At 37.5% G+C, this 18,787-nt stretch overlaps 3 protein-coding genes and 1 pseudogene across 3 annotated transcripts; all 4 read left to right on the forward strand.

Annotated features, from left to right (window-relative positions):
• The first annotated feature begins 1,690 nt into the window (after positions 1-1,690).
• LOC126600878 (putative F-box protein At1g65770) lies at positions 1,691-3,141 on the forward strand (annotated as a pseudogene).
• Positions 3,142-5,038: 1,897 nt separating this feature from the next.
• LOC126612072 (putative F-box protein At1g65770) lies at positions 5,039-7,238 on the forward strand. Its single transcript, XM_050280378.1, has 2 exons — positions 5,039-6,491; positions 7,038-7,238. Exons 1-2 carry the CDS (start codon positions 5,167-5,169, stop codon positions 7,057-7,059), a joined length of 1,347 nt encoding a protein of 448 aa, XP_050136335.1. The 5' UTR covers positions 5,039-5,166; the 3' UTR covers positions 7,060-7,238.
• A 6,126-nt stretch (positions 7,239-13,364) lies between these two features.
• On the forward strand, positions 13,365-14,877 carry LOC126600588 (F-box protein SKIP23-like). The gene has a single exon (XM_050267175.1). It carries the CDS (start codon positions 13,477-13,479, stop codon positions 14,683-14,685), a length of 1,209 nt encoding a protein of 402 aa, XP_050123132.1. The 5' UTR covers positions 13,365-13,476; the 3' UTR covers positions 14,686-14,877.
• A 121-nt stretch (positions 14,878-14,998) lies between these two features.
• Positions 14,999-16,925, forward strand: LOC126600576 (F-box protein At2g26160-like). Its single transcript, XM_050267166.1, has 2 exons — positions 14,999-15,014; positions 15,194-16,925. Exon 2 carries the CDS (start codon positions 15,389-15,391, stop codon positions 16,664-16,666), a length of 1,278 nt encoding a protein of 425 aa, XP_050123123.1. The 5' UTR covers positions 14,999-15,014; positions 15,194-15,388; the 3' UTR covers positions 16,667-16,925.
• Positions 16,926-18,787: the final 1,862 nt, after the last annotated feature.

Raw genomic sequence — 18,787 nt, forward strand, 5'->3', positions numbered from 1 at the left:
TTAATTCTTAGGAAATTAATGTACATAAACAAGACGTGCATTTGCATGATAATGATAGAGCTTCAACTAAGAAATAATTACAAATTAAAGAAGACAGTATATACAGCGAAAACAGTCGACATTAAAGAAATTTGACAGCAATAAAAAAGTAAAAAAGAAATATAAGTGTCGAGCTTTACTGATGTAGTTTCAGTCAATTAAGCTCAGTTGAACTTCACTAATTTACTCACATTTTATAATTTACATATTATAATTTATTTTTCGTGGTTAGAGAAAATTAAAGAGAGCTGACATCATTAGGGTTTTAACTTTTTAGATTGTCCATATGCTGGTGAATTATATGTATGATCACACACACGGCATAAATACACATGTGTGAGTATTATTTTAGGCAAATCCGCCGTAAAAATCAAGTTCTTGGTTAATATAGAGGCTGGGACAACAATGACAATATAACATCCAACTGGTTGTTCATTTTTCAGTCCTTTCTGGATTATAAATAAGGAATCAATTAATCGAGAGTTACATAAAGAAAAGTTACCAAATTTGGAACTTCGGCCGGCAAACATTGATATCATGGCAAATTAAGCAAGCAAAGCTTTGTGTTTCATTATTTGCTTATTTGTTTCTATTTTCTTTGGGCACATAGCCCCAAACTCAATTGGGTGAGTTAAAATTAAGTAAAAGTCCAGCTTAACCTACCTAACTAGACCTCTACATGGGTTGATGTCTTTCCCGCTCATGACCCAAACTCATTTCGTTTTTTGCCCATATTTGCTTGTGCATATATTACCAGTCCCACTCAATACTATATAAGATATGCATAAATTTTGGGATAACAGTATTTGAGTTTGTTGTTAGTTTTTCATTTGTATAATGAATGGCAATGTTATTTTTATAATTCTTTTAAATAAAGCTTTGATATTGTTTTGTAATTTAGTTTCAACTTTGCACGGTTGAAAATGAAATGGTCCCCATGCTATTTAGTTTAATTTTTGAGTGAATGCTAATTTGTGGAATTAATTTTTAACTAGTATTGCCGTTGTTTAGTTCAACTTTAGAAAAGTCTTGCAAAATAAGTTGTTATAAGTTGAACACGATCAATTACCCAAGCCTAACCTAAACAAGCCACAACTCAATTAAAAACCGAGCTCGAATAAACACGCATGCACTTGAACCTAACTCAAACCTAAATTGTGAAGATTGGGCTGACCTTCCAACCTGCCCAAATTGCACCTTTAGTAGTAACCGATACATTGGCGGTATGTTTGGAATAATAGATAGTTGGAAATAAGAGAAAACAATCAGAATAGCTACACTAAACATAAAAGAGGCTGGTAATTTAAATAGTTAAGGGCATCTAAATTCTATAAGCATTTCTACCTTCCCACTATCTCTTGAATTGGGAAAAGATGACTTGTAGTGGTCATTCACTTCATTGCGTGCTCCTAGTCCACTTAATTGTAATTAACGAGTTTTGACTATATACATAATATAATTAGGATGGTTTATTTTCTCAATCCAACAATCACCTCTTCTAAAATCCAGTCAAACATGAAATTGTTTAGTCATTTATGTGTATCAAATAAAATGATGGTTTATGATAAAAATCTTAATTGTTATCAAAATTATCGAATTATACAATACATATGAAGGTGGAATGGAGAAGAACACAAAGAAGGTGGAGTAACGGTCCCGTCTTCCAAAGAAGCCATGGCCAAGGATAGGAAAATGCCTTGACAACCACATCGACTTTCTCCGATTTCACAGCGGCTGCAAGTTATGGCGTTCCTCTATCTCACCTTTTCAGCAAACCATTTTTCCTCCTCTTCTCTACAGATTCTTTTCCCGTTATGCCAAGGTTGGCGTGGAGTCAATCCTCGACGATGAACCCAATTCGTCAAAACCATGGCTTGGGATGAAGTTTGACGATTCTAATTCAGGTCATATGTGATTACTGCATCCCATAACTAATATGCTACTCAGGTTCTCCTCTGTCCCTAAGAGAACTTCAATTTATTGGATTAGGATTGTTGAATTGCACAAATCATATAGTTTTAGTATTAGGAAAATAGTCTTACTTTTGCTCTTGTGAACAAAGTGGTAGTCATGGATCGAACCCATTTGGATGATTGTGTTGTTTTCATGGTACATAGTGAAGCAAGGTGGGGTTAAGTGAGATTTGGGGATGAGAAATGGACCCATGTGGATGAACAAAACTGTTCCTAGCTAGGATGATATCATTGTTTATAAGGTCAATCCTATGTTGTTGATAGATGGGGAACAATTTTAAGGTTAAATTCTAAGTTGAAGGCATGGACGGAGCTATAAATTATTTTTTTGATTTGGGGGCATCTAAAACAACCGAGTAAAATAATGAGTCATAGGTTGTTGAGGACTAGGTAAAATGAAAAATCTCTAAATTAGAAAGCTAAATTATCATTGTAATGCCCCAAACGAATGGATGAAGTAAATTCATATAAAATACTTTGCGGAGTAAAATTCTTATATCAAATTATGATACTTCATCAGTTGAATCCAATGTATTTATGAAACCGGCCAATTCAATTGAGTTTGGTTTAGGTTAGGGAACGTGGAATATTCGGAACCAAAATCAAATTTTTAATTGTTGTTTTAATTGTCATGACATTTTTTTCCTCACCCAAAAATCTGAGTGGGGGCAGATGCCCCCGGGCCTTATGTAGCTCCGTCCGTGGTTGAAGGTGATTCAATTTTCGCCTCCATTATGTGGGTTTGGTGGGCTGAAGCATTTGGTTGAGTCTTGTGGTGACCTTTACGTGGTTGATCGGTAACTCGAGAAGGAAAGGTTGGATATGGATAGGATCTTAGGGTACCATGTTCGGAATAACATTTTTAGTGCAAGCTAGTAATTATTTTCCAGCTCCTCCTAATCCTTCCTGTGTTCCATTTGGGGCTGAGGCAATTGATTTTCAAGTTTATAAGTTGGATCAAGAATCGGGAATATTGGTTGTGAAAAACTTGGGAGAGCAAGTGTTTATCTTGAGAAACGATGGGTGTTTCTCCATCTCCGCCCGAGACTTTGCTGGAGTGGGAGGGAATTGCATTTTATTCATCGACCATAGGCGTACGTGCTCATGCATAGTCGTGTGTTCAACTTAGAGGATGACAGCATTTAGAACCTAGAAGCTTTCCCTGGCTGTTCTCGGATTCTCTCACCGCCCTCAACTTGGTTCAGCTCCGAGTGATCAATGTCCATCTGCATGTAAGTGTGATATATATCCTTACTTGTCAATCACTCTCAGTTTATAGAATGTTTACGGCTGGTTACATACTTAAATGCTTACAAATTTTCTTTTACGATGAGAGAAAATCTGCAAGAGGTTCGATAGCGCGCATTTAACAACACAAGAAACAAGAAGGAAAATTAAGGGTCCTTCAAAATCTGAAAAAAAAATCTGATTCTCATCCTGAACCCTGAAAGAAATATTCAGCTTTTAATTAATCCCCATCACCTTGTTTATATAGAGAGGTTTCTTGGATTATTGCCCTAGTAATCATTGTCAGTACATCGAAAACTTTAGAAGGTAAGCTGACTTTGCTGTGTGCTAAATAGATTTTCTAATTCCCTGAATATTTTTTACTAATTAATTGTGTTATTTCACTTAGAAAAACTAGGGTTTCTTTGGGTCCTAGTTATTTCTCGACACTTGACAGGGAAGTTGCTTCCTGCTAACGAAGACCCTTTTTGCATTTATCGGAGAAGATGGGATATCAATTTTCTGAAGGTGAAATACCATGAGGTTCTGCTAAAGAAAACCCTAATTACTTATTTCATATTGAACCCTTTTGTGTTGGAATGGTTTTTTTTTTTCTTTTTCTTTTCATCTTATTCCTTTGCGCCTAATTGTTAATCATAATTCATTTCTTGAACTTGCTTGCCTTTAAGGACTTCCAAGTATAATTTGTTATCTTAACAATTGCATCACTTTTGATAAAAAAAAATATAAAAAAAAATTTTGAGAAAAAAAAAAAAACAATTGCATCACCAATAAAATCTTGGGGGGTTTAGGAAAACGAATTGTTATGATTTTATTTACAATTATAAATAATAATTAAGAAAATGAATAGCTCCAAATAAGATATTAGTATAATTATAATATATATATATATATACACACAGAGAGAGCTTAAGGGAGGGATCCCCATTTTTTGAAAAAAATGGGGATTAGGTGTGGGGCCCACTTCACATCTAATTTCAACGATCCGAACCGTTTATTTTGTTAGTCTCGATTCATAGATCATCCTTGCAAAATATTAGCTAAAATGGAAATGTTTAAGACATCTAATTGGGTTCAAGGAAATGAACGAATACTTTGTTGTATAAGAAAATATGAAATTTGATATTGATAATTAAATAGGCAAATGGTTTCGGATTGAATTGAATTTTTGCAAAGATGATCTATGAATCAAGACTAACAAAATAGACGGTTCGGATCGTTGAAATTAGATGTGAAGTGGGCCCCACACCTAATCCCCATTTTTTGAAAAAAATGGGGATCCCTCCCCTTAAGCTCTCTGTATATATATATCTCACCACCACAGATACTCTTCTCTCCTTGCTTTCTGGTTACAAACTTATACACGAGATGATAAAGTACGTTTGGTCTTGTACCAAATGTAGGTTAAAGTAGAGTTGGTAATCCAAATAAATATGTTAATCACAATTAGTTTTTTTTTTTTTATAGTGGGTCTACAAATTGAGTTTGGTTTCAGTTTTTGAGTTCAATATATTAACACAGGAATTTGATCCTCTATATTAATAATCAACTTTTTGAGAGAGTAAATGAAATGGGTTGTAAGAATTCTAAAATTTCACTGCATTACATGAAATTGACAATACGAATCCTAAAATATCACTGCATTCGATTTCACATCATCTTTTGTTAATTTCATGTGCTTTACGGTAAAATGCATTGAGCAGAAGGACGAAATGGAAATGGATTTATTTACCATTCTACTCTCTTATAATCATTGAATCAAAATTCAACGGTCCAAATGCGTTGGTCAGCAAAGCTTGCTCTTAAGGGAGGATCCAATTCCGAGCGATTGAGTGGGGAGGGACCACACCAAGATAAATAACAACCCATTTTTCCGTTGATTCTCCACTCTGCTAAGTCAATCGAGATGGAGACGAAGAAGGTGGAGTGGTCCGATCTTCCCAAGGAGCTATGGCCGGCGATCGGAAACCGCGTTGACAACCGCATCGACGTTCTCCGGTTCCGCAGCGTCTGCAAGACATGGCGCTCCGCCGTCCCCCCTTTTCAGCAACCCATTACTCCTCCCCTGCCCCTCAGCTTCTCTTCTCCTTCCGCCGCGGCGGATGGCGGAGCTTTGCAGACTCAATCTAAAGCTCTACTCTTTCAAATCACAGTCTACCGCATGGAATTTCTAAAACCCAATGCGTCAAAACCGTGGCTGGTGAAGTTTGAGGAGTCGAATTCTGGTGATCTGCGATTGCTGCATCCAATCACTAATAAGCCATTGAGGTACTACCCATCTAATACTCCAAAGGATTTCAATTTGTTGGACTTTAAGATTGTCGAATTGCGAAAATCGTATAGTCTGCAATTTAGGAATAGTATCAATGTTGTTATGGCATGTGTGAACAAAGTGGTAGTCATGGATGCAAAAAACTTGAATGATTGTGGTGTTTTTATGATTTACAATGGCGGAAAGTTGGGTTTCGTGAGGTCTGGAGACGAGAAATGGACCCATGTGGATGAACAAAACTCTCACTATGATGATATCATTGTGTATAAGGGTCAATGCTATGTTGTTGATAGATGCGGAACAATTTCATGGGTCAATTCTGATTTGAATGTGATCCAATTTTCGCCTCCGTTATTTGGGCTTGGTGGGAGGAAGCATTTGGTTGAGTCGTGTGGCGATCTTTTCGTGGTTGATCGGTACCTTGACAAGTGTGACATGGAAAGGTTGCCCGAGTACAATGTCGAGAATCAAAATGTTAACATTTTTGGTGCTAATTTTCAAGCTCTTCCTCATCCATTTGATGCTCCTCATCATCCTTTCGCCGCTCCTCCTAATCCATTCGTAGCTCCTCCTCATCCACTCGCTGCTCCTTTTGACGGTGAAGCTGTGGATTTTAAAGTTTATAAGTTGGATCAAGAATGGGGTAAGTGGGTTGATGTGAAAAACTTGGGAGATCAAGTGTTTATTTTGAGCAATGATGGGTCTTTCGCTGTCTCGACTGGAGACTTGGGTAAAGTGAAGGGAAATTGCATTTTATTCACCGATCAAAAGCTTCCTCATTTACAAGGAATTGGAGGATCTAAAAAAAGGTGTATTAGTCGCGTGTTCATGATGGAGAATGGCATCATTCGGAACCTAGCTGCTTTGCCCACCTATTACAAGATGCTCCAGCCACCATCCAGTTGGCTCAGCCCTGCTCTTGATGATGTCTCTCGCCATCGGCTTGCTGATCGGTTAATGTAAGTGTGATATGCTTTATTCTTCTCAAAATGTGAAATGTTTACTGATTACATGCTTACAAATTTTCTGTTTTTGCCATTCGGTAAAACTATTTAAAACTGAATTCCGTCTTCAGAATCTAATAGCTGATAAGCAATTGGAAGGAAATGGAATTTCGAGGTTGGGGTCTTGAGCGTGTAGTATAATGCAGGATCTTAAAACACTTAATTGATAAACAAGCTTAGCTGTTTTGAGTAGAATATATTCGTCTAGTTACAATTTGAGAGTATAGTTATTCATATCAGACTTCTTCAAATCTTAATTAAAAGATTCTGCGTCAAGCGCATTTGAGCCTCATCTTAGTTATGGAGAAGTTTTTGGGGGTATTGTTGTAGGAATCATTGACACCTTCACAAGGTTATATCTGTGGTTACGAACTTAGTATCTGGCGTGTGCTTCGTGTTCAACAGTTTTCCTAATTCCCTGAGTATTGTGTACTAATTGTGTTTCACTTGGAGAAACAAGGATTTCTTTGGTGTTGATTATTTCTCAAACACTTTTGACAGGGAAATTGATGACAGCGAATGAAGACCCATTTCTGCATCTCTCGGAGAAGGCAGAACATCCGATCTCTCACGAAGAGTGATTTGTATATTAAACTAGTGTAAAATTATCGAATCTAGTTTTTTCCGAACTGTAGGCGTGTGGTCTATCGATGTTATCATGGATGTATATATACAGCTTATGCAAGCTGTTTCTCTGTAGAACTTGGATCTTTTAATGTTCTAACTAGGGGTGGGTTCGATACGGTTACCGTACCAAAATCCTCGTACCAATTACCGTACCAAACTTTCGGTTTGGTAAAATCTATTACCATTACCATACCAAACTTTTGGTATACCGAAGTTCGATATTGCCAAATGTTTGGTTGGCATTGTATGGCAATGGTAATTGCCACTTTGTTTTGGGACAAAATTTGTTTTTGCTTTTTTAACCCAATTCAAGGGCAAAACTTTTTTAGTGTACCTTTATCTCATACATTGTAGCCTAAATTCATCTATTATTCATCATTTACAATTCACACACAATAATTCAAATGATGCATCAAGATTCATGATGAAAATTAAGCTTACAATCCAAATAGAAGTTACAAACCAAAACAAATAGAAGTTTCCCCCATGCTAAAGATCTTCTCTATCCTCCATTGGTTCAAACACACTTCTAGAACTTTCCCAATGTCTTATCCCTTATGACCCATGATCTTTATGAAGTTTATGATCCGTTTGTGCAACTTTCATTCACTATCCAAGAAGTGAGCGGTAACTACCATGTAGTTAATGTTTTGTACCGATGTCCAAGTATCGGTTGTGATACTTACCTTTTGATTATGCATTGCTTCAAATAACTTAGACTTCTCCAACACATATAAATCCCACACATTGGCCGCAATCTTCTTCCTATTTGGAATCTTGAACCGAGGTTGAGCCTCTTTCATCATATCAAATTATTAGAATATTATAAATATGTGTTATATAATTATATATATTATATAATTTATAAATTATATATTATATTATATGTTCGGTACGGTAAGGTAATACCGTGGTAATGATATCCATTACCAATACCGTACCAAGAAATTTCGGTACGGTACAATACCGTACCATTACCGATTGGCACAAAAAATTTGGCACAAAATCGGTATGGCACGGTTGGTAATTCGGTTGGCACGGCAATTTGGCAAAAAAATCCACCCTAGTTCTAACTGGCAATGTAATGGGGTTCTTAGATTTCAAATGGAATTCTCACTTGTTTCATATCTTTGTCGACCGCAACCCGTAACGGGGACACTTATTTGAACTTGTTCTTGTCCTTAACACACGATAGAAACCATAAAAATTGGTGGAACAGTTAGATTGAAGCGTGGTTTTTCTGAACTTTTTCGATTCTGGGTTTTGGTTCTTGAATTTGAGTCTTATTGTTGGTTAAATTTCGCGTACGATTTCTTTTATTTTGTGACTTCCTGTTGAGATCTCAGCAAATAGGTTGTAAACTACAGGCATTCGCGAACAAAACTCATTTGATTTTATAAAATTCGATTGATGATTTTGATGATCGATTTGGTGTGTGAAAGTAAACTCATCGAATTTGGAAATATAGGGGTCGTTTAATTGTCCGAAAACAAAAATTATGACAAATTTTTCTTTTGTAATTTTCAAGTTGTTACAAAAAAAAAAAAAAAAAAAAAAAAAAAAAAAAAAACATGTAGACGGGTGAAAAAATGGGTAAATGGGTAAAAAAATGATAAAGTGGTAAATGGTTATGGTTAAATGGGTAAACGGTTATGGTTAAATTGGTACATAGTTATGGGTATGATTAACGGTTTATAAATGGTAATGGGTATGGGTATAACCGTTTATGCAATTACCCAACGGGTAAACGGTTATACGGGTATGAACATAAACGATTATGGATAAATAACCGCGGTTACCCGCTGCCATAACCGTTACCCATTCCTACTATTATAGCTTCTGTGAGGTATGCTTTTGTTAAATAGTTTTCTTTTAGCCAGCCAAGTGTTCTTGTAGTATATAGATTCCAAATCTTCCAGTTTATTTCTTTTGGCCACTCCCAACTTAATTATCATTTGGTTTATGTAATTATACACTAATTTTTCCACATGCGTTAGCGCTCGAGTCAATTTTAGTTATAATAAATTTTCATATGCTTGTGCCACTAGGAAAAGGGAAATTTGATTATTATTGAGAATTGATTACGTTATCTGATGTAACGGTGTCACGGTCTCACTAGAAAGTCCCTTCTTAAGTAGCAAGCAAATTGCCGAGTTTCATGAAAAAAATGTCTTGCATAAGACCCAACCATTTCATGGAAAAAGGTGCAGGATATAAATTTGATACACGCACATTTTGTAATGTGAGGTGTCTCACTTGGACTTTCATGCTTGCGTTTTAATTATATTGGTTTGATAGTAATTTTAAGTTGAATTTTCATCAAGACTGGTCAAATTAGTATTTTAGTCAACTGTAACAAAAGTCACAAAAGAAGTTCATACTTAGATTTAGTGCGCGAAATTGTAATTCAAGTGGTTAAAAATAATACCCATTTGAGATAATAGGTTTAGTTTTTACCAAGGTTTCAAAAAACGTTAAGCGTTAGTCGGACGGCGGGCTGGCGCCTAGTGCTTAGGTAGAATCTAGAAGGGCGCTTAGGCGGCATAGGGAAATTTAGGTAAGTTTCTTGTATATCTTGTTAGTAAGTGCATATTGACACTTACAAAAAAATTATATTTATATGAGATTCATAAATACAGTAATAAATAAAAATTGATAAAATGCAAAATTAGTATCCAAATTCAAAATTTAAAAACACATATACATGCCATACTGGATTATTAGTTAAGATATTTTGGTGATTATATCTAATTTTCTTAAAAATAAAAATAAAAATCCCAAGTGTGTGGTGTGAAGAGGTGCATGAATCCTCCCCAATTTCAAAAGCACCACGTGTGTGGTGTGACCATTACCCTCCTCCACCCTTGGTTCCCAACTTCCCATCCCTCACACCAGTCAAGAGATTCCTTTTGGACGTCTTGAAACCGAAAACTTTTATTCATTTTTATTATTTTCTTTTCTTCTTCTTTTGTTTTACGTTGTAAGTTCTTCTTCTTTGATGGATTTCAGAGAGAAGGAGTCGAAGCAATGGAATTTCTTCCCAGAAAACCTTTACTCCACCTAGACCGCCTCCTAAACAGCCGTCTAGACCACCTAGGTCGCCTAAGAGCGCTTAATAGCTACCTGATTTTTCTTAACGATTCGGACTTAATCACATCGGCACCATCACGCCCATACCCTAGACCGATTTTTAGAACATTAGTTTTTACTACTCCAATATAAATTGAATAAAGAAAAACCAAATAAAAGCTTAAAAATGTGGATGATTGTTGAAGGAAAATTTAACCGTATAATTTCCACTGCTCAAATCTTTTGCAATCATGTGGTCTTGTTGTATCTTGCTTAAAATTTTGACATCTGGTCCACCTATTACCACATCTGCTGCTCTCAAAATTTTAAATAAAAGAAAGAAACAGAAAAAAAAGTGATAAAAAAAATCAAAGACGACAAAAAGCAGCTCACCATTCCCTCCCCACCACCGCCACCTCCCTCGGGACCACAACCTCTCTCGGAACGTTTTGGGTACCAAAAATTATATTCACACTCGAAATCATTTTTTTCACTCTTTTAATTTTTTACTTCTTTTTTGCTTGCAAAGACACCGGGTTGGTTTAGTATTTTTCTAACAAGTGTTAGTGGTGTGTAAAAATATTAAAAAATTAAAAAGATATAAGAGAAGTAATTTAGGATGTGTGAATATAATATCTCTATGGGTATGAATCTGGAAATAATCTTATTCATGTGGATGTGTGTTTTATTCCAAATATGGATCTTGTAATTTTGAAGCTTTGAATTCTTGATTTTCTCCTATCTTTTTGAATTTTTTTTTGGTACATCGATATTTTTACACTAAGATGAGGGAGAGTTCGGCTAAATCACACAATGGGTAGCCTAATTTGGTGTCGAATTCACTATCTACTATATTCAAACCTATGACATCTTACTTCCAAGTGAAGAAAAATACCACCTGATCGTAGTACTTTAGAATTAAAATGGAGAGAAAATGGCACGAGAGAAGGGAGAGAAGGTTGGTACTAAGAGACTGTGGTTTTTTGTTTGGAGGTTATGCGTTCTTTTTGTTTTTTGTTTTTTTTTTTAATTTTTCCAGTGTTTTTCAGATGAATTAGCGGTGTTTAACTTAAGTTAGTTGTAGATAGGCACCTGGTGGATCCATTAAGGGGCAATGGGGGGTCAGCTGACCCCCCGAACTTCGATGAATGTCCATAGATACCTTAGGTGCTGACCCTCCGAACTTTGGTGAATGTTCATGGATATCTTGAGTGTTGCCCTTTTGAAGATTAGAGTTGGCTTCATACTTGCCCTCCAACCGACTTTAGGCCTACCAAAACCCGATGAATATTCATGAATACCTTGGGTGCTGCCCCTTGCATACATTAACATGTATGTAGTATGCATTTTCAAATGACTTTAAGCCTACCAAGACTCGATGAAATGACGATATGCATGTTATTTCTGGTATAAAAAAATTTGCACCTTGCGCGCGCTATTCTTACTAATCCCCCTAATATTATTTCCTGGATCTGCCACTGTAGATAGGTGTCACAATTTGAGATAGGTCACATAGATTTTTGGGTGAAGAAGATTTTAGACTTGGTTTACACAAGGTGATCGTTGCCCCAAATTTTGAAGACCATGGGTTTCGCAAAAATTGAAGACAAGGATCTGACGATCGTGGACGATCAGATTTCCAATTGGGATGATGCAGTTGTTTGGGATGACATGACTGTTTGGAAGGGTTAGAGTTGCGTCGTCAATGGATATGGTTTTTTGGATCGAATCGGGTTCAAAAGTGGTTCAATTTTCGCCGTTGTTGATAGGTTTTGGTCATCGAAAACATTTGGTGGAGTGTGGTGGGGAGATTTATACGGTGGATAGGTGCGTTGATCCGCCGCCTCACGACAGAAGACTATACATGCCTTGCCAGGATAAGGAAGTAGAGTTTAAGGTTTATAAGTTGGATGGAGAGTGGGGAGGTGGATTGAAGTGAAGACTCTAAATACCTTTGTTAAATATTTTCCTTTTTTCATGGAGTGTTAAAATTTTGACATACATGGTTGGCACATAGTTGACAACACGTACTATATGACATTGTTGGCACATAGTTGACAATGCGTACTATATGGACCAATAACTTTCCTAGCAACAACTATTAGGCCTAATCAAATTATTAACAAACGAATATAAGTTAGGTCAGTTAGTCAAAATGAGTTGTATGTTTTTGCATTTGTGTTCCATCGTCTTCCTCCTTTTTTAGACAATTGCCTTATTAGGGAATACGGAAAAAACAAAACTACTCATGGCACATCAACCCAAGAGAAAAATTGTAATTTTCTCGCTCTTATTTTCCCATTACGCACTCATTGTTTGTTATTTTCCTTAATTTTCTTTAAAATGATTTAAATTTTGATCCTAAAACAAGAAAAAAAAGTGCTGAGTGCACAAAGTGAAGTAGGAAATAACTTCCCAAACAACTACTAGATACGCATTGAAACTATTATTGACACTTTAAAATTTTTATTATGCACTTAAAAGATAAAATTCAATCTAAAAACATATAACACTTAGTACTACGGTTTAGCAGTAATTATTTTCACTTGTAAGTAAGAGATCTTAGGTTTAATTTTCGCCAAATCCGACTTTGAACCATATTATTACTAGTATATTATGAAATTAAAGCTACTTCATCTCTTTTACACTATGTTTGGATGAAGAAATTTAAGATTACAAAGGAATTTTAAAATGACGGTAATTGAAATGACGAAATTTTATTTTCTAGAATTTGTGAATTTTCTTGTTTGGTTAACCTAAAAGAATATGGAATTGAATATGAAATTTGTTATTTTTAAACTCTCAATCATAGAAATTGGGAAATAACACATATTTACATGGAATTTAAACTTGGGAATTGAAGGTCCCAAATTCCAAGTTTTTTTCCATGTGGAAATTCTAAATTTCTATGTTTATGAATCCAAACAAATGAATTGGTGCATGTCAATTTATAAATTCTGACTTTTATACAAATTCTAAGTTTATTTTCCCCATCCAAACATAGTGTTAGTGTGAATAATATCATTAAAAAAAAAAAAAAAACGTATAACGACTTACGAGGACAAAGGGTAGAAGGCCCAATCTGACAAAATCGTACAACGACAAACACACGAACAAGGAGAAAAACAAAAACCTAATCTCCAATTATCCACGAGCAGAAGAAACTGACGGCTGCCGAGCTCTATTTAGTGAAGAGAAGTCGTCCTCAAATTATTTCAGTCCAACCACAAAGTACAAGGCCGCCATGGACGGCAGCCGAGTCGACTGGACAAACCTCCCACACCAGCTCCCCCCACTCATCGCCGACCTCCTCCAAACCCACCTCGAACACCTCCGATTCCGCAGCGTCTGCAGCTCCTGGCGCTCCTCCATTCCACCCTTGCAAAGTTCCAATATCCCTAGATTCCCTACTCCGCTCTCCCTCGGGCCCACTGCCGTCCTCTGCCCAACCACCGTCTACCTCCTCCGCCCCGACCCAAATTCAAATCCAAATCCTTCCGCGTCATCATCTTCAACCTCTTCGTCCAAGGGTTGGCTGCTGAAGCTGGAAGAGTCTTCCGGCAAACTTCGTCTCCTGAACCCGATCACCAGCTGGCGGATGGGGTCCTTAAGCGATGGTGTTCCGGTAAACCCCATGGATTTGAACTTGCTGGACTTCAACATGGTGGAGTTGGCCAGATCATATGTGCTCAGATACATAAATGGATCCGGATCCGTTTTTGGCATAAACAAGGTGATTAAATCCCCCATTTTCAAAGATTACTGCTCAATTTTCTTTATTTACAACGAAGGAAAATTGGGTTTTGCAAAAACTGGAGATCAAAAGCTCACACTCATCAACGATCAAGTTTCTGACTACGATGACATGATTGTGTACAAGGGTCACCCTTTTGTTGTGGACAAATGGGGTCAAGTTTTTTGCATCAGTTCGTCGTTGGAATTGACCCCGGTTTCACCTCCGATCGGGTTTGGTCACCGTAAGAATTTAATCGAGTGTTGCGGAGAGCTTTATGTGGTGGATAGGTACCTGGATCACCAAGGTACAAACTCTCAAGAAGGAGGTGTTGGTTCTGTTCGTTACAATCACTTTCTCCGCCATCCTCTCCGCAGGCGGAGGTTCTACGAGGCGGGTCAGCCGAAGGTGGTGGACTTTAGGGTTTATAAGTTGTTGGAGGATGGTGCTGAGGAGTTGGGGAGGAGATGGGTTGAATTGAAGAGCTTGGGGGAGCAAGCTTTTTTCTTGAGCATCGATTGTTGCTTCTCTGTTTTGGCTGCAGAGTTGGAGGGGTGTAAAGGCAATTGCATATACTTCACAGATTCTAATGACATTGGTCTTGCATTGAGAGAGTTGATTAGGCCGGATGGGTCAGTTTTTAGCATGGAGGATCGTAGCATTGAGAGGCTTGGATCTTCCCCTCTTTATTCCAAGATGTTTTGGCCACTCCCAATTTGATTATCATTTGAATTTACGTAAGTTTATACTAGCTTCTGTACACGCGATAGCGCTTGTGAAATAGACATGTTTTAATAAGCATATGTGATTGGAATCACTAAATTTAGATGAACTGTTGAAAACAGTCGTGCGACTGTGGATTTAGATTGATGAGTCATCATTTGAATTGATGAAAGTATATTCTAGCTTCTATCAGCACTTGTAAATAGTTCTTTTTTAGTAAGTGCATGTGATTGCGATCAGTAAATTTAGATGAACGACTCAAAAGAGTCGTGCCACATACAGTATACAATGAGCATACACTATAGTTTACCGATTACTGTAAAAATGTCGTACCCAGTGCACAAGATTTCCGCTTTACGCAGGGTCTGGGAGAGGTGAATGTCGGCTAGCCTTACCCCTATTTATGGAGAGGCTGCTCCCAAGTCTCGAACCCGAGACCTACCGCTCATGGACGAAGGCACTTGCCATCGCACCGACCTCTTAGTTTACCGATTACTGTGATGAGCAAAAATGCTCCAGTCCTTAGAACTTTAGTTAGCATATGAATTTCAATTAAATAAGAGAAATTAGAGAAAAACACAACGAACAAATACATATAGTCGTTTAGAGTGTCATATAATTTCAGCACGAGAATCTGAATCCGAGGAATACCTCGAAATCCGACTGATCTGAACCGCCCTGCAATTTCAAAGAAACAGAGATGGAGGAAGATGAAGAGAAGTCGTCCTCAAATTATTTCAGTCCAACCACAAAGAACAAGGCCTCCATGGACGGCAGCCGAGTCGACTGGACAAACCTCCCACACCAGCTCCCCCCACTCATCGCCGACCGCCTCCAAACCCACCTCGAACACCTCCGATATCGCAGCGTCTGCAGCTCCTGGCGCTCCTCCATTCCCCGCTTCCAAAGTTCCAATCCCCCCAGATTCCCTTTTCCGCTCTCCCAAGGGCCCACTGCCTTCCTCTCCCAAACCACCGTCTACCTCCTCCGCCCCGACCCGGATCCAAATGCAAATCGTTCCGCGTCATCATCTTCAGCCTCTTCATTCAAGGGTTGGCTGCTGAAGCTGGAAGAGTCTTCTGGCAAAATCCGTCTCCTGAATCCGATCACCAGCTCGCGGATCGGGTACTTAAACGACGGTGTTGTGGTAAACCCCATGGATTTGAATTTGCTGGACTTAAACATGGTGGCGTTGACCAGATCATGTGTGCTCAGAGACACAAATGGATCCGGATCCATTTTTGGTATAAACAAGGTGATTATATCCCCCAATTTCAAAGATTATTGCTCAATTTTCATGATTTACAACAAAGGAAAATTGGGTTTTGCAAAAATTGGTGATCAAAAGCTCACACTCATCAACGATCAAGTTTCTGACTACGATGACATGATTGTGTACAAGGGTCGCCCTTATGTTGTGGACAAATGGGGTCAAATTTTTTGCATCGATTCGTCGTCGTTGGAATTGGTGCCGTTTTCACCTCCGATCGGGCTTGGTCACCGGAAGAATTTAATCGAGTGTGGCGGGGAGCTTTGTGTGGTTGATAGGTACCTTGATCACCAGGGTTCAAACTCTCGAGTAGGAGGTTTTGGTTCTGTTCATTACAATTTCTTTCAGCGCTATCGTCACCTCCGGCGGAGATTCTACGAGGCGGATCAGCTGAAGGTGGTTGACTTTAGGGTTTACAAGTTGTTGGAGGATGGTGATGAGGGGTTGGGGAGGAGATGGGTTGAAGTGAAGAGCTTGGGGGAGCAAGCTTTGTTCTTGACTGTTGATTGCTGCTTCTCTGTTTTGGCTGCAGAGTTGGAGGGGTGTAAAGGTAATTGCATTTACTTCACAAATTCTAATGACATTGGTCTTGCATTTAGAGAGTTGGTTAGGCCAGACGGGTCTGTTTTTAGCATGGAGGATCATAGCATTGAGGGGCTTGGATCTTCCCCTCTTTATTCCAAGATGTTTTGGCCAATCCCTACCTAATTATCATTTTATATTAATGTTAGTATATACTAGTTTCTCTGCACGCGTTTAACGCTTGTAAATATGTATTTTCCGATAAGCGGATGTGATTGCGATCAGTAAATTTAGATAAACTGCTTAAAATAGTCGTGCGAGATTGGTGTTGTTTTTCGTGACTACCAAGAGTGTGTGATTGGAGCTTTCAGTTCTAGATTGATGTTCATTGTGCTCTGTATGCAGAAGTCTTAGCGATCATTAGATAATTGATTGAGTTGCCTTCCGAAGTAGTCTTCATTATTTAACTTCTTGTTGTGATGATGAATCCTGAAGATCTCTAGCATCGATTAAAGAGTTTTTGATGGTCTATGATGAATTTCCTAGTTCACTCATGTTTCCAACTATTTATTTGCTGCACCTAGTTGAGAAAATTGTCCAAAAAAAAAAAAACTAGTTGAGAACTTTTCGGTTTGATTGTTACACGTGCAACGCAATGTTATGTTGCACTAACAACAACAATAAAGCTTTATTTCACTAAGTGGGTCGACTGTATGAATCCTAAAACACCACTGCCCTCGGTTTTGTGTCAAATCTTCTATTAGGTCTAAATACTTCATGTCTTTTCTTAGTCTCTTTCCAAGTCTTCCTAGATATTCTTTTAGCCATTTTGCCCTGAGTCTCTATTTCATATTCGTATCTTCTTACCGGAGCATATGTAGGTTTTTAGTTCATATGTCTAAACCACCTAACTAATTTTCTCACATCTTATCTTGAATTGCGGTTATTCCTACTTTACCTTAGATGTCCTCATTCTTAATCTTGTTATTTCTTGCGTGCCCATAAATCCAACGAAACATTCTCCACTTCGCTACACTCATTTGCATGTGTTGATACTTGACCTCCTCCCAACATTCTGTGTCATAAAGCATTATTGGCCTTATTGCCATCCTAAAGCTTTAGTGGGATACGATGGTCGCAAAATACACACGATGCACTCTTCAACTTCATCCATCTAGCTTGTATTTTATGGTTGAGATCTTCATCTAATTCTCTGTTCTTTTGCAAGATAGCGAAATCGTTTGCTCTTTGGTACTTCATGTCATAATCTCTAATCCTCATCCTGATCTCATTTGAACCTTTGTTCCCACTGAACTTGTACTTCATGTACTCCGTCTTTGACCTACTAAGGCGAATACCTTTAGATTCCAACATTTCTTGTCAAAGGTTAAGCTTTGCGTTTACGCACTATTGAGTTTCATCTACCAACACTATATCATTTGCGAAAAGCATACACCAAAAGACATCATCTTGAAATATCCATTAACCCATTCATTACCAACGCAAAAATATAAGAACTTAAAGTTGAACCTTGTAATCATATGATTATGCAATAGAGACCTTTTTCGAATATCCCAAAATCAATATCAAAATAACTGATATTATTTTAAATATATTTCGGCAAAAATCTTCCTAGTCTGTAGACTTACAAGAGGAACAACATGTATCCTTTTGAGATCTCGAAATACCCTTTCACGCGGTATGCACATTGTATTCCTACCAGACAAGGATTATCTGCCCTCCCATTTCCAGTGCCCTCCCGTGCCTTTTTGTTTTGTGTGATCACGGTTAAGTCACATCAACATTTTATATTACTATTCATTTTGTCTTATTATTTCTATAAAAAAAATAATATAAAATGTTGACGTGGCTTAACCGTGACCACATAAACAGGAGGGCACAGAAGGGCATCAAAAGTAGGAAGGCAGACAATCCTTGTCCATTCCCATAATCAATTCTAATAACTTTGCACCCAATCTGACAATACCCATCACCATGCAAAAAAGCCTAGTCTATATCTCATTATTATCCAAGACCATGATTGTACTTTTGGAGACCATCAAATCCCATATGCTAATCTTCACTCCAAACTGTTTCAATATACACGTGTGCTACCGGTCATCCCAAATTAATTTGAACTATACTGCTTGCTTCACCCGGACTTAGAGTAATATTAGGTTCAAATAATTTAATATATTACTAAGAGATAATATCATGATTAAAATCACAATATTATTTCTTAATAATAATATAAAATTATTTCAACCACTTTATCATACAACGGTCTAAAATTATGTTCATTCAATG

Source organism: Malus sylvestris, chromosome 2, assembly GCF_916048215.2.
Source record: "Malus sylvestris chromosome 2, drMalSylv7.2, whole genome shotgun sequence".
Classification (NCBI taxonomy): Eukaryota; Viridiplantae; Streptophyta; class Magnoliopsida; order Rosales; family Rosaceae; genus Malus; species Malus sylvestris.